This window comes from Arachis stenosperma, chromosome 4, assembly GCF_014773155.1.
Source record: "Arachis stenosperma cultivar V10309 chromosome 4, arast.V10309.gnm1.PFL2, whole genome shotgun sequence".
Taxonomy (NCBI): Eukaryota; Viridiplantae; Streptophyta; class Magnoliopsida; order Fabales; family Fabaceae; genus Arachis; species Arachis stenosperma.
Window position 1 is genome coordinate 70,006,521 of NC_080380.1, and position 23,166 is coordinate 70,029,686.

General features: G+C 42.1%; 1 protein-coding gene and 1 non-coding gene across 2 annotated transcripts; both read left to right on the forward strand.

Annotated features, from left to right (window-relative positions):
• Positions 1-6,049: 6,049 nt before the first annotated feature.
• Positions 6,050-17,710, forward strand: LOC130975062 (uncharacterized). The gene is made up of 2 exons (XM_057899895.1): positions 6,050-6,169; positions 17,348-17,710. Exons 1-2 carry the CDS (start codon positions 6,050-6,052, stop codon positions 17,708-17,710), a joined length of 483 nt encoding a protein of 160 aa, XP_057755878.1.
• On the forward strand, positions 13,554-13,661 carry LOC130977950 (small nucleolar RNA R71). Its single transcript, XR_009085618.1, has one exon. It is a non-coding gene; the product is annotated as a small nucleolar RNA R71 (small nucleolar RNA).
• Positions 17,711-23,166: the final 5,456 nt, after the last annotated feature.

Sequence of the window (23,166 nt, forward strand, 5' to 3'; positions counted from 1 at the left end):
ACCAGAGCATCGATACTTGGGAGCGAATAGGGATCTTTTGGGCAGGCTTTGTTGAGATCAGTATAGTCGGTGCACATCCGCCACTTCCCATTTGATTTTTTCACTAGGACCACGTTGGCTAGCCATAATGGGTATTTGACCTCTCTGATGAACCCTGCCTCCAGTAGGGCTTGTACCTATTCTTTGACAGCTTGAGATCTTTTTGGTCCGAGCTTTCTACGCTTTTGCTGTACTGGCCGAGACCCTGGATATACTGCCAGCTTGTGGCACATTAGCTTGGGATCTATGCCCAGCATGTCTGCGGCTTTCCATGCAAAGAGATCGACGTTATCCTTTAAGAACTGTATGAGGGACTTTTTTATATCTTCTTTAAGGATTGCGCCAACGTTGGTTGTTTTGTCCGGGACATCTCCAATCCGGACTTTTTCTATCTCGCCTTCCGATTTTGGACGGAATTCTTCTCGGGCTCAAACTCCTCTCAGTTCGATGGTGTGGATTTCTTATCCTTCGCCTCTGAGGTTTAGACTTTCATTGTAACAGCGGCGGGCTGTTTTCTGGTCTCCTTTTATCGTAGAGATCCCTTCTACAGTTGGGAACTTCATGCATAGGTGTGGAGTTGAGACTACTGCTCCGAGCTGGTTTAGAGTTGTTTAACCTATTAAGGTATTGTAGGCTGAGTTCACGTCGACCACGATGTAGTGTATGTTGAGGGTCCTAGATCGGTTTCCTTTTCCAAAGGTTGTGTGTAGAGAGATGTAACCAAGTGGTTGGATTGGGGTGTCTCCAAGTCCAAATAAGCTGTCCGGATATGCTCTGAGCTCTTTTTCTTTTAGGCCGAGTTTGTCGAAGGCTGTCTTGAATAAAATGTCGGCCGAGCTTCCTTGGTGCACCAACGTTTGGTGTAGATTAGCATTGGCCAACATGATATTGATGACCATAGGATCGCCATGTCCCGTGATGACGCCAGCTGCGTCCTCTTTAGTAAAGGTGATAGTAGGGAGGTCAGGTGCCTCTTTTCCTCCCCTGACGTGGTATACTTCTTTGAGGTGGTTTTTGCGGGATGATTTGGAGATTCCTCCACTTGCAAATCCCCCATGTATCATGTGAACATGCCTCTCCGGGGTACAAGGTGGTCGTTCTGAGCGGCCAACCTCTTCGTCTCTTCTTCTCTTTCTGGGCTCATCTGTCTTACTAGCTAGGTACCAATCTAGTCTCCCCTCCCTTACCAATTTTTCTATGACATTTTTCAAGTTGAAGCACTCCTTGGTGGGATGTCCATAGATTCGATGGTATTCACAATATTCCGTCCGATTTCCTCCTCCCTTTTTGCTTTTAAGTGGACGGGGTGGTGGAATCTTCTCAGTGTGGCATACTTCTCTGTAAACTTCCACAAGAGACACTCGGAGAGGAGTGTAATTGTGGTATTTATTAATCTTCTCTCGATGCGGATCATCTTTTTTCTTGGAATCTTTGTCTTTATCTCGGAAGGAGTTAGAGAATCCGAATTTTGGGGTTTCTCCTAGTCGAGAGTTTTCCTCTATGTTGATGTATTTTTCTGCTCGTTCTTGTACTTTATTTAGAGATAGGGATGTTTCTTTGATATGGATTGACTAAAAAGTCCTTCTCGTAGGCCATTGATGAGACCCATAATGGCTGCTTCAGTTGGCAGACTCTGAATGTCCAGACATGTTTTGTTGAATCTTTCCATGTAGCTACGAAGACTTTCCCGATCTCTTTGCTTGATCCCTAGTAGACTTGGGGCGTGTTTAGTTTTGTCCGTCTGAATGGAGAATCTGGCTAGAAACTTTTTGGCTAAGTCGTCAAAGCTTGAGATGGACCTGGGGGCAGATTGTCGAACCATTTAATTGCTGCCTTTGTTGAGGTGGTCGGGAAAGCTTTGCACCGAGCTGCGTTTGAGGCATCGGTGAGATACATTCTACTTCGGAAGTCGCTGAGATGATGGCTGGGATCTGATTTGCCATCATATAAAGTCATATCAGGAGGTTTAAAGCTTTTTGGAATTTTGGCCTTCATGATCTCTTTGGTGAATGGGTCTTGGTCCGTGCGGGAATTATCATCGTGACTGGGTTGAGTAATTCTAGTTTTGATATCAGCTTTGATCTTTTGGAGCTTGTCTTCTAATTCGTGGCGTCGCTTACTTCCCTTCGTAGGTCTTTCTCGGCTTCCCGCTGATATTCGACCTCTTTTTCGAGTTGTTTTAGGCGATCCTGAAGTGCTTCCATGGGTCCCGTGCTTGGGGAGTCCTTGTCTTTGTTAGGTTGAGGAGTATACTTTGGTGTAGTGACTGCGTTCTTATGCGGTGTTCTGTTCTCTAGATCAGAATCGTGGTTGTTGTCAAGGTTGTCTGCCATGATGATGAGATGACTTCCAGGGTCCCCTGCAATGGCGCCAATGCTTCGAGGGTTACCTGAAACTGTAGGTCAATCTCAGACGAGATCTTCTGTACTGGTCGGAGCTGTTGTGTCCGACTTGATGATGGTGGCCGGAGCCGCCATGTCCGACTTGTTGGACTTGGTGGTGATGCTGATCCTTTGTCACCGGAGGGTGGGGGTACCTGCAAGGGACTCCGATGCTTAAGTTAGAAAGGGTATTAAGCAGGTTTTTAGTAGAATCAGAGTATGAGTTATACCTGGGTGCTCCAGTGTATTTATAATGTTTGTAGAGTGATCTTTCGGGAGATAAGATAGTTTATCTTATCTTATCTTATCTTTGAGTGAAGCCATCTTATCTTTAAGGGAACCGTCTTTATCTCTATAGGCTTGGGCTGCCTCTGGATTTGGGTCATGTTCCTCTGTTTGGGCCTTCTTTGGGCCTCTGTAGAGATTTGGCCGAGCTCTTGTAGAAGAGGTCGGATAGTTCTAACCTGAAGAGGTCGGTTGACTTGACGTCACACATCCCGAGTCGGACAGCTCGACCCAGGCTATGAACACGTACTTACAATAGAATTCACAATGCTTACTACATATATATGTATATATATATATATATTAGCAGTTTACAAGCATTACATAATCATATTCCTATCCCTCTTATAAAAACTTATAAAGATAAAGGCGAGGGAAAAAGTAACTAATACAACACAAAATATCATTTAAATAAAAAAGAAACGAATAAGCTCTTCCGAAAATTGTCGCCCATAACCTGAAAAAGAAAAAACTTGTAGGGGAGTGAGAATATTGTCCTCGCTGGTTCTCACTATGGGGTTAGAGAATTACTATAATAGGATATGTGAAAGTAAAAATGTTCTTAAAGTATAGTGATTAATAACCGCCTTATACATCTTTTCAAAAACAAAGATTTAATATCCAAAATCTGAAATCCTTTCTAAAAGATAAAACTGCTAATTCTTTAAAAAAAATCGAAAAGCCTTTTTAAAAAATTTTCCTAGACAGCATGAATGACAAAGTTATTCCAAGGATAGGGTTCAAGCCCTGGGTCGAGCTATACGACCCGGGCGGATCAACGACAAATCGACCGACTTGTTCAGACCCGGACTACCCGACCTCTTCTCCTAGAGCTCGGCCAAATCACTAGGAGATCCCAAAAAGGGCCCAAACAGAGGAACACGACCCAAATCTAAAGGCAGTCCAAGCCTATAGAGATAAGGGCGGTTCCTCTGAAGAGAAGATGACTTCACTCAAAGATAAGATAAGATAACTATCTTATCTCCAGGAAAGGTCACTCTACACCATTATAAATACACTGGAGCACCCAGGTATAACTCATACTCTGATTCTACTAAAAGTCTGCTTAATACCCTTGCTAACTTAAACATCAAAGTCCCTTCCAGGTACCACCACCCTCCGGTGACGAAGGATCAGCACCACCACCAAGTCCAACAAGTCAGACACGGCGGCTCCGGCCATCATCATTATGTCGAACATAACAGCTCCGACCAGTACAGAAGATCTCGTCCGAGATCGATCTACAGTTTCAGGTAACCCTCGGAACATTGGCGCCGTTGTCGGGGACCCTGGAAGTCATCCCATCATCATGGCGGACAACCTTGACAACGACCACGACTCTGATCTAGAGAACAGGATGCCGCACAAGAATGCGGATGTCACACCAAAGGATACTCCTCAACAAAACAAGGATAAGAGTCCACCAAACGCAGAAATCCTAGAGGCACTTCAGGTTCAACAAGAACGCCTCAAACAACTGGAAAAATGGCTTAGCATTAACGAGAAGCCGAGAAAGACCTCAGAAGGGAAACTAGGTGACGTAAAGAGTTGGAGGACAAACTATTATGACTTGAAGCAAATCTAAAAGCCAAGATTACTCGATCCAATCACAAAGATAACCCCTACAAAGATCAAGACCCATTCACCAAAGAAATTATGAAAGCTAAAGTCCCAAAGGACTTCAAAGCTCCCGACATGACCCCGTACGACGGCACATCAGATCCGAGCCATCATCTCAGTAATTTCAGAAGTAGAATGTATATCACCGATGGCTTAGATGCAATTCGATGCAAAGCCTTCCCAACTACCTTAACACAAACAACAATCAAGTGGTTTGATAGCTTGCTACCCAGATGTATTGCAAGTTTTGACGACCTAGCCAAGAAATTTCTCGCCAGATTTTCCATCCAGAAGGACAAAACCAAGGATGCATGGAAAGATTCAACAAAGCATGTATAGACATACAAAATCTGCCAACTGAAGCAGCCATTATGGGTCTCATCAATGGCCTACAAGAGGGACCTTTTAGTCATTCCATATCAAAGAAACATCTCACATCTCTGAATGAAGTACAAGAACAAGCAGAGAAGTACATCAACATGAAAGAAAACTCTCGACTAGGAGAGGCCTCAAAATCCAGATCCTTTTACTCCTCCTGAGATATGGATAAAGAGTCCAAGAAAAAAGAAGATCAACATGGAGAGAAGATTAAGAAATACCACAATTATACCCCTCTCTGGGTGTCTCTCGTGGAAGTCTACCGAGAAGTATGCCACACTGAAAAGATCCCACCACCTCGTCCACTTAAAAGCAAAAATGGAGGAGGAAATCGAAGGAATACTGTGAATACCATCGAATCTATAGACATCCCACCAACGAGTGCTTCGACTTGAAGAATGTCATAGAAACGTTGGTAAGAGAAGGAAGACTAGACCGGTACTTAGCCAGCAAGACATATGAGCCCAGAAAGAGAAGAAGAGACGAAGAGGTCGGAAGAACAGAACGACCACCTCGTACTCCAGAGTAGAGATGTTCACATGATACATGGAGGATTTGTGGGAGGGAGATTCTCCAAATCATCTCGCAAAAGATACCTCAAAGAGGTATATCTCGCCGAAGGAGGAGAAGGAGCACCCGACCTCCCTACCATTACTTCCACTAAAGAGGACGCAATTGGCGTCATCTCGGGACATGATGATCCCATGGTCATCACTATCATATTGGCCAATGCAAACCTCCACCGCACGCTGGTGGACCAAGAAAGTTTGGCTGATATCTTGTTTAAAACTGCATTCGAGAAACTCGGCCTGGAAGAAAAAGAGCTTAGAGCATATCCGAACAGCCTATTCGGATTAGGAGACACTCCGATCCAACCACTTGGACACATCTCGCTACACACAAACTTTGGAAAGGGAGACAGGTCAAGAACACTCAACATAGACTATATTGTGGTCAATGTGAGCTCAGCCTACAATGCCTTAATAGGTCTGACAACGCTAAATCAGCTCAGGGTAGTAGTCTCGACTCCACATCTATGCATGAAGTTCCCAACTACAGAAGGGATTGCTACGATAAAAGGAGACTAGAAAATAGCACGCCGCTGTTACAACGAAAGTCTGAACCTTAGAGGCAAAGGAGAAAAAATCCACACCATCGAACTCGGGGGAATTCGAGGTCGGGAAGAACTCCGTCCACAACTTGAAGGCGAGATAGAAAAAGTCCAGATCGGAGATGTCCCAGATAAAACGACCAATATCGGTGCAATCCTAAATGGAGAAGTAAAAAAGTCCCTCATATAGTTCTTAAAGGATAATGACGACCTCTTCGCATGGAAGGCCGCAGACATGCTGGGCATAGACCCCAAGCTAATGCGCCACAAGCTGGCAGTATATCCAGAATCTCGGCCAGTACAACAGAGGCGTAGAAAGCTCAGACCAGAAGGATCCCAAGCTGTGGAAGAACAGGTACAAGCTCTACTAGAGGCAGGATTCATTAGAGAAGTCAAGTACCCACTATGGCTAGCCAATGTCGTCTTGGTGAAAAAGTCAAATGGGAAGTGACGGATGTGCACTGATTACACCGACCTCAACAACGCCTGCCCAAAAGATCCTTATCCACTCCCAAGCATCGACACTCTAGTGGACCCCTCCTCCAGATACAAGTACCTCTCATTTATGGATGCTTATTCAGGATACAATCAAATCCTGATATACCCACCTGATCAAGAAAAAACCTCATTCTTAACACCCAAAGCAAACTTCTACTACGTCGTCATGCCATTCGGACTAAAAAATGCAGGAGCCACCTACCAAAGGTTGATGAACAAAGTCTTTGCAGATCACATTGGAAAACTAATGGAGGTATACGTGGACGATATGTTAGTAAAAACACAAAGCAAGGAATCATTACTGTCTGAGCTCACCCAAGTGTTCAATACTATAAGAAAGCATGGCATGCAACTTAACCCTGTGAAATGTACCGTCACAGTAGAAGCTGGCAAATTCTTGGGATTGATGCTCCCACAAAGAGGAATCGAAGCAAACCCAGACAAGTGCCAGGTCATACTCGACATGAAAAGCCCGACCTGTGTCAAAGAAGTGCAACAACTCAACGAGCGACTGGCAGCCTTGTCCAGATTTCTAGCCAGATCAGCCATAAGATCTCTCCCCTTCTATGCTACGCTAAGGAAGGGAAAGAAGTTCGAATGGACATCAGAGTGCGAGCTAGCTTTCCAGGATTTCAAAAAGTTCCTGGGATAACCACCCATTCTTACCCGACCTCGGGTAGGAGAAGCACTCATACCTAGTAGTAGGAAGCCGGGCAGTAGCTTCGGCACTAGTCAGAGAGGATGAAAGTGGACAGCAACCTATATACTTCATCTGCAAAGCGCTACAAGGGTCCGAACTAAACTATTAAAAGATAGAGAAGTTTGCCTACGCTCTTATATTAACCTCTCGACAACTTTGTCCATACTTCCAGGCTCACACCATCAAGGTTCGGACCAACCAGCCCATAAAAGGCATTCTGTAGAAAACAGATTTAGCGGGGAGAATCCTATAGTGGGCAGTTGGTGCACGAAATTGTGATTCATTCTTTTCACAACTCAACAGTCCCCAGGTAATGGCTCCAAAAACTTGGTGCTCAATACCATGGTCTAAACATAATTTTACAACTTCGCACAACTAACCAGCAAGTGCACTGGGTCGTCCAAGTAATAAACCTTACGCGAGTAAGGGTCGATCCCACGGAGATTGTTGGTATGAAGCAAGCTATGGTCACCTTGTAAATCTCAGTCAGGCAGATTCAAATGGTTATGGATGATACATGAATAACGCATAGAATAAAGATAGAGATACTTATGTATTTCATTGGTGAGAATTTCAGATAAGCGTATGGAGATGCTTTGTCCCTTCCCTCTCTCTGCTTTTCTACTGTCTTCATCCAATCCTTCTTACTCCTTTCCATGACAAGCTGTATGTTGGGCATCACCGTTGTCAGTGGCTACAGTCCCGTCCTCTCTGTGAAAATGTTCAACACACCCTGTCACGGCATGGCTAATCATCTGTCGGTTCTCAATTAGGTTGGAATAGAATCCAGTGATTCTTTTGCGTCTGTCACTAACGCCCAGCCTTCAGGAGTTTGAAGCTCGTCACAATCATTCAATCATTGAATCCTACTCAGAATACCACAGACAAGGTTTAGACCTTCCGGATTCTCTTGAATGCCGCCATCAATTCTAGCTTATACCACAAAGATTCTGACTAAGGAATCCAAGAGATAAACATTCAAGCCTTGTTTGCTTGTAGAACGGGAGTGGTTGTCAGGCACTCGTTCATAGGTGAGAATGATGATGAGCGTCACATAATCATCACATTCATCATGTTCTTGGGTACGAATGAATATCTTAGAATAAGAACAAGCTGAATTGAATAGAAGAACAATAGTAATTGCATTAATACTCGAGGTACAGCAGAGCTCCACACCTTAATCTATGGTGTGTAGAAACTCCACCGTTGAAAATACATAAGAACAAGGTCTAGGCATGGCCGAATGGCCAGCCTCCCATGATCTAAGAACTAGATGTCCAAAGATGATCCTCGGATCGAAAAATGATCCAAAGATTCAAAGATCTTAAGATGAAAATACAATAGAACAAGGTCTTATTTGTAGAGAACTAGTAGCCTAGGGTTTACAGAAATGAGTAAATGACATAAAAATCCACTTTCGGGCCCACTTGGTGTGTGTTTGGACTGAGCATTGAAGCATTTTCGTGTAGAGACTTTTCTTGGAGTTAAACGCCAGCTTTTGTGCCAGTTTGGGCGTTTAACTCCCATTCTTGTGCCAGTTCCGGCGTTTAACGCCGGGCAGTTTTGAGCTGATTTGGAACGCCGGTTTGGGCCATCAAATCTCGGGAAAAGTATGAACTATTATACATTGCTGGAAAGCCCAGGATGTCTACTTTCCAACGCCATTGAGAGCGCGCCAATTGGGCTTCTGTAGCTCCAGAAAATCCACTTTGAGTGCAGGGAGGTCAGAATCCAACAGCATCTGCAGTCCTTTTTAGTCTCTGAATCAGATTTTTGCTCAGGTCCCTCAATTTCAGCCAAAAAATACCTGAAATAACAGAAAAACACACAGAATCATAGTAAAGTCCAGAAAAGTGAATTTTAACTAAAAACTAATAAAAATATACTAAAAACTAACTAAAACATACTAAAAACATACTAAAAACAATGCCAAAAAGCGTATAAATTATCCGCTCATCACAACACCAAACTTAAATTGTTGCTTGTCCCCAAGCAACTGAAAATCAAATAAGATAAAGAGAAGAGAATATGCAATGAATTCCAAAAACATCTATGAAGATCAGTATTAATTAGATGAGTGGGGCTTTTAGCTTTTTGCCTCTGAATAGTTTTGGCATCTCACTCTATCCTTTGAAATTCAGAATGATTGGCTTCTATAGGAACTCAGAATCCAGATAGTGTTATTGATTCTCCTAGTTAAGTATGATGATTCTTGAACACAGCTACTTTATGAGTATTGGCCGTGGCCCAAAGCACTCTGTCTTCCAGTATTACCACCGGATACATACATGCCACAGACACATAATTGGGTGAACCTTTTCAGATTGTGACTCAGCTTTGCTAGAGTCCCCAATTAGAGGTGTCCAGAGTTCTTAAGCACACTCTTTTTGCCTTGGATCACAACTTCATTATTTTTTTCTTTTCTTTTTCCCTTTTTTTTCGTTTTTTTTTCTCTTTTTTTTTGATTTCACTGCTTTTTCTTGCTTCAAGAATCATTTTTATGATTTTTCAGATCCTCAATAACATGTCTCTTTTTTCATCATTCTTTCAAGAGCCAACATTCATGAACAACAAATTCAAAAGACATATGCACTGTTCAAGCATACATTCAGAAGTCAAAGTATTGCCACCACATCAAAATAATTAATCTGTTATAAAATTCAAAATTCATGCAATTCTTCTCTTTTTCAATTAAGAACATTTTTTTATTCAAGAAAGGTGATGGATTCATAGGACATTCATAACTTTAAGGCATAGACACTAAGACACTAATGATCATAAGACACAAACATAAATAAACATAAGCATGATTTTTTCGAAAAACAGGAAAATGAAGGACAAGGAGATTAAAGAACGGGTCCACCTTAGTGATGGCGGCTTGTTCTTCCTCTTGAAGATCTTATGGAGTGCTTGAGCTCCTCAATGTCTCTTCCTTGCCTTTGTTGCTCCTCTCTCATGATTCTTTGATCTTCTCTAATTTCATGGAGGAGGATGGAATGTTCTTGGTGCTCCACCCTTAGTTGTCCCATATTGGAACTCAATTCTCCTAGGGAGGTGTTGATTTGCTCCCAATAGTTTGGTGGAGGAAAGTGCATCCCTTGAGGTATCTCAGGGATTTCATGATGAGTGGGATCTCTTGTTTGCTCCATCCTTTTCTTAGTGATAGGCTTGTCCTCATCAATGGGGATGTCTCCCTCTATATCAACTCTAACTGAATAACAGAGGTGACAAATGAGATGAGGAAAGGCTAACCTTGCCAAGGTAGAGGACTTGTCCGCCACCTTATAAAGTTCTTGGGCTATAACCTCATGAACTTCTACTTCTTCTCCAATCATGATGCTATGAATCATGATGGCCCGGTCTAGAGTAACTTCAGACCGGTTGCTAGTGGGAATGATTGAGCGTTGGATAAACTCCAACCATCCCCTAGCTACGGGCTTGAGGTCATGCCTTCTCAATTGAACCGGCTTCCCTCTTGAATCTCTCTTCCATTGGGCGCCCTCTTCACAAATGACTGTGAGGACTTGGTCCAACCTTTGATCAAAGTTGACCCTTCTAGTGTAAGGGTGTTCATCTCCTTGCATCATGGGCAAGTTGAATGCCAACCTTACATTTTCCGGACTAAAATCTAAGTATTTCCCCCGAACCATTGTAAGCCAATTCTTTGGATCCGGGTTCACACTTTGATCATGGTTCTTGGTGATCCATGCATTGGCATAGAACTTTTGAACCATCAAGATTCTGACTTGTTGAATAGGGTTGGTAAGAGCTTCCCAACCTCTTCTTTGAATCTCACGTCGGATCTCCGGATATTCACTCTTTTTGAGTTTGAAAGGGACCTCGGGGATCACCTTCTTCAAGGCCACAACTTCATAGAAGTGGTCTTGATGCACCCTTGAGATGAATCTCTCCATCTCCCATGACTCGGAGGTGAAAGCTTTTGCCTTCCCTTTCCTCTTTCTAGAGGTTTCTCCGGCCTTGGATGCCATAAATGGTTATGGAAAAACAAAAATCAATGATTTTACCACACCAAACTTAAAAGGTTTGCTCGTCCTCGAGTAAAAGAAGAAAGAAGAGAGTAGAAGAAGTAGAAATAGAGGAGATGGAGGTGGCTTTGTGGTTTGGCCAAAGGGGAAGAAGTAGTGTTTAGGTTGTGTGAAAATGAAGGAGTGAAGATGCGTTTATATAGGGGTGGAGAGATGGGTAGGGTTCGGCTATGGGAGGGAAAGTGGTTTGAATTTGAATGGTGAGGTAGGTGGGGTTTTATGAAGGATGGATGTGAGTGGTGAAGAGAAAGATGGGATTTGATAGGTGAAGGGTTTTTTGGGGAAGAGGTGTTGAGGTGATTGGTGAATGGGTGAAGAAGAGAGAGTGGTGGGGTTGGTGGGGATCCTGTGGGGTCCACAGATCCTGAGGTGTCAAGGAAAAGTCATCCCTGCACCAAGTGGTGAGCAAAAAATGGTCTCTGTGCCAATTCTGGCGTTAAACACCGGGCTGGTGCCCCTTTCTGGTGTTTAACGCCAGCTTCTTGCCCTTTCTTGGCGTTTAACGCCAGTCTGGTGCCCCTTTCTGGCGATAAACGCCCAGAATGGTGCCAGACTGGCGTTAAACGCCCATTTGCTGCCCTTACTGGCGTTTAAACGCTCGCAAGGTCTTCCTCCAGGGTGTGCTGTTTTTCTTTCTATTTTTCATTCTATTTTTGCTTTTTCAATTGATTTTGTGACTTCCCATGATCATCAACCTACAGAAAACATGAAATAACAAAGGAAAATAGATTAAACATAACATTGGGTTGCCTCCCAACAAGCGTTTCTTTAATGTCAGTAGCTTGACAGAGGGCTCTCAATGAGCCTCACAGATACTCAGAGCAATGTTGGAACCTCCCAACACCAAACTTAGAGTTTGAATGTGGGGGTTCAACACCAAACTTAGAATTTGGTTGTGGCCTCCCAACACCAAACTTAGAGTTTGACTGTGGGAGCTCTGGTTGACTCTGTTTTGAGAGAAGCTCTTCATGCTTCTTCTCCATGGTAACAGAGGAATATCCTTGTGCCTTGAACACAAGGGATTCTTCATTCACTTGAATGATCAATTCTCCTCTGTCAACATCAATCACAGCCCTTGCTGTGGCTAGGAAGGGTCTGCCAAGGATGATGGATTCATCCATGCACTTCCCAGTCTCTAGGACTATGAAATCAACAGGGATGTAATGGTTTTCAACTTTCACTAAAACATCCTCTACAAGTCCATAAGCTTGTTTTCTTGAGTTATCTGCCATCTCTAGTGAGATTCTTGCAGCTTGTACCTCAAAGATCCCTAGCTTCTCCATTACAGAGAGAGGCATGAGGTTTACACTTGACCCTAAGTCACACAGAGCCTTCTTAAAGGTCATGGTGCCTATGGTACAAGGTATTGAAAACTTCCCAGGATCTTGTCTCTTTTGAGGTAATCTCTGCCTAGACAAGTCATCCAGTTCTTTGGTGAGCAAAGGAGGTTCGTTCTCCCAAGTCTCATTACCAAATAACTTGTTATTTAGCTTCATGATTGCTCCAAGGTACTTAGCAACTTGCTTTTCGGTGACATCTTCATCCTCTTCAGAGGAAGAATACTCATCAGAGCTCATGAATGGCAGAAGTAAATCCAATGGAATCTCTATGGTCTCAGTGTGAGCCTCAGATTCCTATGGTTCCTCATTAGGGAACTCATTGGAGGCTAGTGGACGCCCATTGAGGTCTTCCTCAGTGGCGTTCACTGCCTCTTCCTCCTCTCCAAATTTGGCCATGTTGATGGCCTTGCACTCTCCTTTTGGATTTTCTTTTGTATTGCTTGGAAGAGTACTAGGAGGGAGTTCAGTAATTTTCTTGCTCAGCTGTCCAACTTGTGCCTCCAAGTTTTTAATGGAGGACCTTGTTTCAGTCATGAAACTTTGAGTGGTTTTGATAAGATCAGAGACCATGGTTGCTAAGTCAGAGTGGTTCTGCTTAGAATTCTCTATCTGTTGCTGAGAAGATGATGGAAAAGGATTGCCATTGCTAAACCTGTTTCTTCCACCATTATTATTGTTGAAACCTTGTTGAGGTCTCTGTTGATCCTTCCATGAGAGATTTTGATGATTTCTCCATGAAGAATTATAGGTGTTTCCATAGGGTTCTCCCATGTAATTCACCTCTTCCATTGAAGGGTTATCAGGATCATAAGCTTCTTCTTCAGATGAAGCGTCCTTAGTACTGCCTGGTGCGGCTTGCATCCCTGACAGACTTTGAGAAATCAAATTGACTTGCTGAGTCAATATTTTGTTCTGAGCCAGTACGGCATTCAGAGTATCAATCTCAAGAACTCCTTTCTTCTGATTTGTCCCATTGTTCACAGGATTCCTTTTAGAAGTGTACATGAATTGGTTATTTGCAACCAGTTCAATGAGTTCTTGAGCTTCTGTAGGCATCTTCTTCAGATGAAGAGATCTTCCAGCAGAGCTATCCAAAGACATCTTGGACAGTTCAGACAGACCATCATAGAAAATACCTATGATGCTCCATTCAGAAAGCATATCAGAGGGACACTTTCTGATTAATTGTTTGTATCTTTCCCAAGCTTCATAGAGGGATTCTCCTTCCTTCTGTCTGAAGGTTTGGACTTCCACTCTAAGCTTACTCAATTTTTGAGGTGGAAAGAACTTTGCCAAGAAGGCATTGACTATCTTTTCCCAAGAGTTCAGGCTTTCTTTAGGTTGTGAGTCCAACCATATCCTAGCTCTGTCTCTTACAGCAAAAGGGAATAGCGTAAGTTTGTAGACCTCAGGGTCAACCCCATTAGTCTTGACAGTGTCACAGATTTGCAAGAACTCAGCTAAAAGTTGATGAGGATCTTCCAATGGAAGTCCATGGAACTTGCAATTCTGTTGCATTAGAGAAACTAATTGAGGCTTAAGCTCAAAGTTGTTTGCTCCAATGGCAGGGATAGAGATGCTTCTCCCATAGAAAGTCGGGAGTAGGTGCAGTAAAGTCACCCAGCACCTTCCTTGCATTGTTGGCATTGTTGTTGTTTTCGGCTGCCATGGGTTCTTCTTCTTTGAAGATTTCGGTTAGGTCCTCTACAGAGAGTTGTGCCTTAGCTTCTCTTAGCTTTCGCTTTAAGGTCCTTTCAGGTTCAGGGTCAGCCTCAACAAGAATGCTTTTGTCTTTGCTCCTGCTCATATGAAAGAGAAGAGAACAAGAAAATATAGAATCCTCTATGTCACAGTATAGAGATTCCTTGAGGTGTCAGAGGAAAAGAAAAATAAAAAGAAGAAGTAGAAGAATTCGAACTTATCAAGAGAGATGGAGTTCGAATTGTTCATTGAGGAATAGTGTTAGTCCATAAATAGAAGGATGTGAGAAGAGGGGAAGAAATTTTCAAAAATTAATTAAAAACATTTTAAAAACATTTTGAAAAATACTAATTGATTTTCGAAAACTAAGAGTGGAAAAGAAATGAAGTGATTTTTGAAAAAGATTTTGAAATTAGAAATAAAAAAGATATGATTGAAAAGTTATGGTTTTAAAAAGATGTGATTGAGAAGATATGATTTGAAAAACAATTTAAAAAGATTTGATTTTAAAAATTAATGACTTGGCTAGCAAGAAAAGATATGATTCAAAAGATAGCAAGATTTTTTTGAAAATGGAAAGAAATTGATTTTGAAAACATATGATTGAAAAGATATGATTTGAAAAAGATTTGACTTTGAAAAGATTTTGAAAACTTGAAAAAAAATTTGAGTTAAAAACAAAATCTTCCCTCTTGTGCCATCCTGGCGTTAAACGCCCATAATGGTGCACATTCTGGCGTTTAACGCCCAAAGCACTACCCTTTTGGGCGTTAAACGCCCAACCAGGCATCCTGGCTGGCGTTTAAACGCCAGTTTGCCTTCCTCACTGGGCGTTTTTAACGCCCAGCTTTTTCTGTGTAATTCCTCTGCTGTATGTTCTGAATCTTCAATTCTCTGTATTATTGACTTGAAAAGACACAAATTAAAAATATTTTTGGATTTTTAATAATGAGGAATGATAAAAATGCAACTAAAATTAAATAACAATGCATGCAAGACACCAAACTTAGCAGTTTGTATACTACTGACACTAACAAAATGAGAATGCATATAACAAAACACTCAAGTCAAGAGAATTCAAAGATCAAAGCAAGGAAATCATCAAGAACATCTTGAAGATCTCTTAAGACATATGAATGAATGCAAGAAGAACAGAAACATGCAATTGACACCAAACTTAAAATGAGACACTAGACTCAACAAGAATCATAAAATATTTTTGGTTTTTATGATTTTATAATTTTTTGGATTTTTCGAAAATTAAGTGGAAGAAGAAAATAAAGATATCAAAATTCTTAATGAGAATTCCAGGAATCATGCAATGTTAGTCTAAAGCTTTAGTCTAAAGAAATTAGACATGGCTAGCCAAGCTTTAGCAGGACATTACATTCAAGAGCTAAATTGATGAGAATCAATCAGCTTTGGTGATGATAAGAACATCACCTTGAAACACTAGAATTCATTCTTAAGGACTCTGAAGATAAATACCTAATCTAAGCAACAAGATGAACCGTCAGTTGTCCAAACTCAACAATCCCCGGTAACGGCGCCAAAAACTTGGTGCACGAAATTGTGATTTATTCTTTTCACAACTCAACAGTCCCCAGGTAATGGCTCCAAAAACTTGGTGCTCAATACCATGGTCTAAACATAATTTCACAACTTCGCACAACTAACCAGCAAGTGCACTGGGTCTTCCAAGTAATAAACCTTACGCGAGTAAGGGTCGATCCCACGGAGATTGTTGGTATGAAGCAAGCTATGGTCACCTTGTAAATCTCTGTCAGGCAGATTCAAATGGTTATGGATGATACATGAATAACGCATAGAATAAAGATAGAGATACTTATGTATTTCATTGGTGAGAATTTTAGATAAGCGTATGGAGATGCTTTGTCCCTTCCGTCTCTCTGCTTTCCTACTGTTATGTTGGGCATCACCGTTGTCAGTGGCTACAGTCCCGTCCTCTCAGTGAAAATGTTCAACGCACCCTGTCACGGCACGGCTAATCATCTGTCGGTTCTCAATCAGGTTGGAATAGAATCCAGTGATTCTTTTGCGTCTGTCACTAACGCCCAGCCTTCAGGAGTTTGAAGCTCGTCACAGTCATTCAATCATTGAATCCTACTCAGAATACCACAGACAAGGTTTAGACCTTCCTGATTCTCTTGAATGCCGCTATCAATTCTAGCTTATACCACGAAGATTCTGATTAAGGAATCCAAGAGATAAACATTCAAGCCTTGTTTGCTTGTAGAACGGGAGTGGTTGTCAGGCACACGTTCATAGGTGAGAATGATGATGAGCGTCACATAATCATCACATTCATCATGTTCTTGGGTATGAATAAATATCTTAGAATAAGAACAAGCTGAATTGAATAGAAGAACAATAGTAATTGCATTAATACTCGAGGTACAGCAGAGCTCCACACCTTAATCTATGGTGTGTAGAAACTCCACCGTTGAAAATACATAAGAACAAGGTCTAGGCATGGCCGAATGGCCAGCCTCCCATGATCTAAGAACTAGATGTCCAAAGATGATCCTCAGATCAAAAAATGATCCAAAGATTCAAAGATCTTAAGATGAAAATACAATAGTACAAGGTCCTATTTGTAGAGAACTAGTAGCCTAGGGTTTACAGAACTGAGTAAATGACATAAAAATCCACTTCCGGGCCCACTTGGTGTGTGCTTGGGCTGAGCATTGAAGCATTTTCGTGTAGAGACTTTTCTTGGAGTTAAATGCCAGCTTTTGTGCCAGTTTGGGCGTTTAACTCCCATTCTTGTGCCAGTCCCGGCGTTTAACGCCGGGCAGTTTTGAGTTGATTTGGAACGCCAGTTTGGGCCATCAAATCTCGAGCAAAGTATGAACTATTATACATTGCTGGAAAGCCCAGGATGTCTACTTTCCAACGCCGTTGAGAGCGCGCCAATTGGGTTTCTGTAGCTCTAGAAAATCCACTTAGAGTGTAGGGTGGTCAGAATCCAATAGCATCTGCAGTCCTTTTCAGTCTTTGAATCAGATTTTTGCTCAGGTCCCTCAATTTCAGCCAGAAAATACCTGAAATCACAGAAAAACACACAGAATCATAGTAAAGTCTAGAAAAGTGAATTTTAACTAAAAACTAATAAAAATATACTAAAAACTAACTAAAACATACTAAAAACAATGACAAAAAGCGTATAAATTTTCCGCTCATCAGCAGTCTAGTTGTCCGAATTTGACCTCCAATATGAAGCTCAGACAGCGATCAAATCACAGTATCTGGTTGACTTCATTGTAGAGTACATTGACACCCCGGAAATCCCTACAAAGTGGAATCTTTACGTGGACGGCTCTTCAAATAAAATCGGGAGCGGAGCGGGCGTGATAATAGAAAGTAATCAGGGAACCCAAATCGAACTCTCACTAACGTTGGAGTTCTTTGCTTCCAATAACCAGGCAGAGTATGAGGCACTATTGGCTGGTTTGAAGCTGGCTAAAGAAGTAGGAGCCCAAAAACTTGTCATCTTTAGCGACTCACAGGTTGTCACCTCGCAAATAGCAGGGACCTACCAAACCAAATATCCTGCTATGAAAGAGTACCTGTACAAAACCAGGGAATAACTTGGGCAATTCCAGGAATATGAGATCCAACATATACCTTGGGAACAAAATGCTCGAGCTGACGCACTCTCAAAATTAGCCAGCACCAAACCAGGGGGCAATAATAGGAGCCTCATCCAGGAAGTACTGTAGGACCCATCAATCTCAGAAGAAGAAAAACTCTTAGCCATATCAAGACAAGATCAAGGATAGATGACTCCCATAATCAACTACCTCAAATCAGAGATACTCCCTACAGATAAGAAGGAGGCAAAGAGGTTAAAGAAGGAGGCACAGTATTATACCATCATAAACGACATTCAATATAAGAGAGGAATTTTGACACCTCTACTAAAATGTGTACTGACCTCTAACACAAAAGAGGTCTTGAAGGAGATACGCAGTGGCACCTGTGGGAACCATCTCGGATCATGAGCCCTTGCCAAAAAAGTACTTCGAGCCGGATTCTTTTGGCCGACTTTGCAAAAAGAAGCCACTGAGTACGTTAAGACGTGTCCACCATGTCAGAAACATGCCAACTTCCATGTCGCCCCACCAGAGGAACTCATCAACGTGACATCACCTTGGCCATTTGCAAAGTAAGGACTCGACCTTCTCGGGCCCTTCCCCCAAGGGTCAGGACAGGTTAAGTTCCTCCTTGTAGGGGTATATTATTTCATAAAATGGATAGAGGCAGAGCCCCTAGCCAATGCCACTGCCCAAAGAAGTCAGAAATTCCTATATAGGAACATTATCACAAGGTTTGAGGTTCCTTACTCCATCACCACAGACAATGGTACTCAGTTCACAGACGTAGGCTTTAGAAAATTGGTAGCCAACTTGAAGATAAAATACCAATTCACATCTGTGGAACACCCACATGCTAATGGACAAGCAGAAGCTACTAATAAAGTCATATTAGCCGGGTTAAAACGGAGGCTGCAAGACGCAAAGGGAGCCTGGGCTGAAGAGCTCCGACAAGTTCTATGGGCATATCAGACAACTCCACACTCCACCACAAAGGAATCACCCTTCCGATTGGCTTATGGAATGGAGGTAATGATACTGGTAGAAGTTGAAGAAGGATCTCCCAGAACAATCCTCTACAGTGAAGAAGCTAACTCCCGACTTCAAAAGGAAGAGCTCGACCTACTCCCAGAAGTCCGAGAAAGAGCTCGGATAAGAGAGGAAGCGTTAAAATGCCGCATGGCCTCAAGGTACAATCGAAAGGTAGTACAGCGAAGCTTCGCCAACACCTCATCCTAATCCGAAATGATATCGGAACAAGTCGACCCGGAGAGGGAAAGCTAGCAGCTAATTGGAAAGGACCCTACCGATTCACAGAGGTACTGGGAAAGGGTTACTACAAAGTGTCCGAACTCGAGGGCCGAGAGCTTCCAAGATCTTGGCACGCCTGCAACCTAAGAAGGTATTATAGTTAAAATGTAATAAAAGATCTTAGGACAAAGGTGCACTCTTTTTCCTAAAAAAGGTTTTTTAATGAGGCACCAAGCCAAGATCTACAAAATTACCTATGGTAAGCACCCACATGTATATATTTCGCATATTTTCTATTTTGAATAAAGTTTTCATATTTCCTGCAAAATCATTTTATCAAGACGTATTAATCTGAAAACGCAAAATTCATCGTCCGATTATAAAGCTACAGATCGGCAAAAGTGAAACCAAATTCACTGCCCGACGTGATCGACAAAGAATGAAAACCGAATTCATCAAAGATCGACCAAGCGAGGATCAAACTCTACAAAATTGGCAAAGATGAAAAGCGATAAAAATAGAATAATGCAAGAAGTTATAAAAGGCAATCCATGAATAGAGGCCTGATAAGGTCTGAAACAAAAATGGATTGCTAAGAAATAACTTGGAATGGACCGACGCAAAAGAAGTTGGACTAGATCAAAGCGACAAAGAGTTATTAAAAGTAATCCCTAAAAAGAGGCCTGGCCAGCCCTAAAAAGCGGATTACTAGAAATAACTTCCATAGGGACTGACATGAAGAAGTCGGACTAAAGCTAGAAAAAGTTATAAAAAGTAATCCGTAAAAAAGAGACCTGACAAGGTCCAAATAAAACAGATTACTAGAAATAACTTCCAAAGAGACCGACATGAAGAAGTCAAACTAAAGCTACAAAAAGTTATAAAAAGTAATCCGTAAAAAAGAGACCTGACAAGGTCCAAATAAAACGGATTACTAGAAATAACTTCGAAGGGACTGATACGACGAAGTCGCCCCAGAAGGCTACAAAAGTTATACAAAGTAATCCATAAAAAAGAAACCGGACAAGGTCTAAATAAAATGGAGTACTCAAAATAACTTGGGGGCAGACCGACATGAAGAAGTCAGCCCGAGGCGACCAAAAGCGACAGAGTTATAAAAAGTAAACCCAAGGGATTACTAGAAATAACTCAAGAAAGATCAACTAAGAGAATCAACCAACAGAAGGCGCGCGTCAAAAGGGAGACAACTCGACCTAAAAGACCACGACCTTGCCAAAATCAATTTACAAAGTATTCTATCAAAGAATACTCAAACAAAGAACTAGCCTTAAAAAGGACACTTCAACTAAGGCAGGAAATAAACAAAGCACAAAGGCAATCAAAAGAGGTCGGACAATAAGACTTCAACACTCTGAAGATTCCTGGAAAGTGCTAAAGAAAGCTGTAGGCAAGCATATCACAAAGAAACAAAGCCGTTACTATAAAACAGACACAAGAGGCCACTTAGAAGCCGACCACAAGAGCTGAAGAAAATACCTTGTTTTTTCTAAATAAAGTTACTAAAAGAAAAGCAACTAAAAGTATCAAGAGTCAGAATAGAACAAACAGTCACAAAATAGCAATCCAAGAAACCTACAAATCGGGCCATCACAGATACGAAAATAAAAACAGAAACTATAAAGGATGCGAAGACTCCTCAGTGACAGCATCTTGAGGTGAAGGAGGACGGGTCGCAAGCGGGACAGCAGGAACAGTTCCATCTGGCTGGTTCAAGATCTGAACATCAGGATCCGACTCAAGATGGACAACCTCAGTGGTAGGAGCCGAAGAAGTCAGGGCAACAGGAGCTTTGGCAGAAGGCACAGGAGGCGGATTTACATCGTCGTCATCATCATCCGGGGCAGAGATAATCTTATCATCTTCTACAACATTGTCTAAACTGAAGAGAGACAGGTCGAGCTCAGGAGCAAGAACTCAGACTTGAGACTTCAGATTCTCATAAGCAGCAGTTACACTGCTCACAAGATGACCCTCGAGCTCAGCATAGTCAGATCGAGCAGATTCCAAACTCTCTCGGAATTCCACCATCTCCCTATAAGTCCGGACATACATATCTTTGTGCTTCTGAGCCATCTCCTCATACAGATCCGCCCGAGCCTTAGCCGCTGTAGCCCGAGTCTTCTCACCCTCCAACTCTTTCTCCAACTTCGCCACCTTCACCTCAAGTTCCTCTTTCAAACCTTTAATCCTATTATATTCTGACTTAGCCTCCTCCATGAAAGCCTTTGTTGCATGCACTGGAATATCCTGAGCAGTCCAGAACAAGGCCGCTCCCATGTGCGCCATTTTAACACTGTTTCGGGTAATGAATTCCAGATGATGAAGGATGGATGCATCATTCGTAGGCAGAATACCATAAGGAGCAATTTGGTGATCAAAAAACCCCACATCACACACGGAATGCTTTGTCTTGCAGTAATGGAGAATATGCTGGAGTTTTAGGGATGCTTTGTCTTCTGAATCTCTGCTTTCCCCCAGTCTTCTTCTTCACGCACGCAAGGTTCCTCCTATGGCAAGCTGTGTGTTGGTGGATTACTGTTGTCAATGGCTACCATCCGTCCTCTCAGTGAAAATGGTCCAGGTGCGCTGTCACCGCACGGCTAATCATCTGTCGGTTCTCACTCATGCTGGAATAGGATCTATTGATCCTTTTGCGTCTGTCACTACGCCTAACCCTTGTGAGTTTGAAGCTCGTCACAGCTATTCAATCCCTGAATCCTACTCGGAATACCACAGACAAGGTTTAGACTTTCCGGATTCTCAAGAATGCTGCCAATGGATTCTAGCTTATACCACGAAGACTTTGATTAAGAAATCCAAGAGATACTCATTCAATCTAATATAGAACGGAGGTGGTTGTCAGGCATGCATTCATAGGTTGAGAATGGTGATGAGTGTCACAGATCATCACATTAATCATATTGACGTGCAAATGAATATCTTAGATAGAAACAAGCGTGTTTGAATGGAAAACAGAAATAACTGCATTAATTCATCGAGACACAGCAGAGCTCCTCACCCCCAACAATGGAGTGTAGAAACTCATGCCGTCAAAAATACAAAGTTCAGATCTAAAAATGTCATGAGGTATTGAATAAATCTCTAAAAGTTGTTTAAATACTAAACTAGTAACCTAGGTTTACAGAAAATGAGTAAACTAAGATAGATGGTGCAGAAATCCACTTCTGGGGCCCACTTGGTGTGTGCTGGGGCTGAGACTTGAGCTTTTCACATGTCTGGGCTGTTTCTGGAGTTAAACGTTAGGGTGTAACCTGTTTTGGGCGTTTAACTCCAATTCGCAACCTATTTCTGGCGTTTAACGCCAGAATAGAACATGAAACTGGTGTTAAACGCCAGTTTACGTCATTTATCTTCAAGTAAAGTATAAACTATTATATATTGCTGGAAAGCCCTGGATTTCTACTTTCCAACCCAATTGAGAGCGTGCCAATTGGACTTCTGTAGCTCCAAAAAATCTATTCCGAATGCAGGGAGGTCAGAATCCAACAGCATCAGCAGTCCTTTTTCAGCCTGAATCAGATTTTTGCTAAGCTCCCTCAATTTCAGCCAGAAAATACCTAAAATCACAGAAAAACATGCAAATACATAGTAAAGTCTAGAAATATGAATTTTGCCTAAAAACTAATAAGAATATACCAAAAACTAACCAAAACATACTAAAAACTACATGAAATTACCCCAAAAAGCGTATAAAATATCCACTCATCAAGTAGGAACAACCCTTCTCGGCCCAGACGTGTCTGAGATGGGCTTCTTAGGAGGAACCTGAGAAGATCCACTCTCCCCGGCCTTCGCCGAGATGTTCAGAGCAGCTGTAGTCTTTCTCGCCTTTTTAAAGGCTTTCATGGAATCATTGGTCTTAGCCATCTCTGAAAAAACAAAATCAACCAAAGAAGCAAGTTACAAACCGGAAAGAAATAAAGCAAAGTAAAACAGAGCAAAAATAAGTCTGTCAATACCCAATGCAGTTCAGACAAGAGAGGGGTCCCCCAAAAATTTCTTAGTATCGAGATGGGGAGGTTCCCCCCAAATATCTTCCAAAACACTCACAAAAGCCTGATCGACCTCGTCAAGTATCTCCTACGAGTATCGAGACACCACAACGTTCGTTTGCCACTCTAATGGAAAGGCTGGCTCATCATTCTCATCCAAAAAAG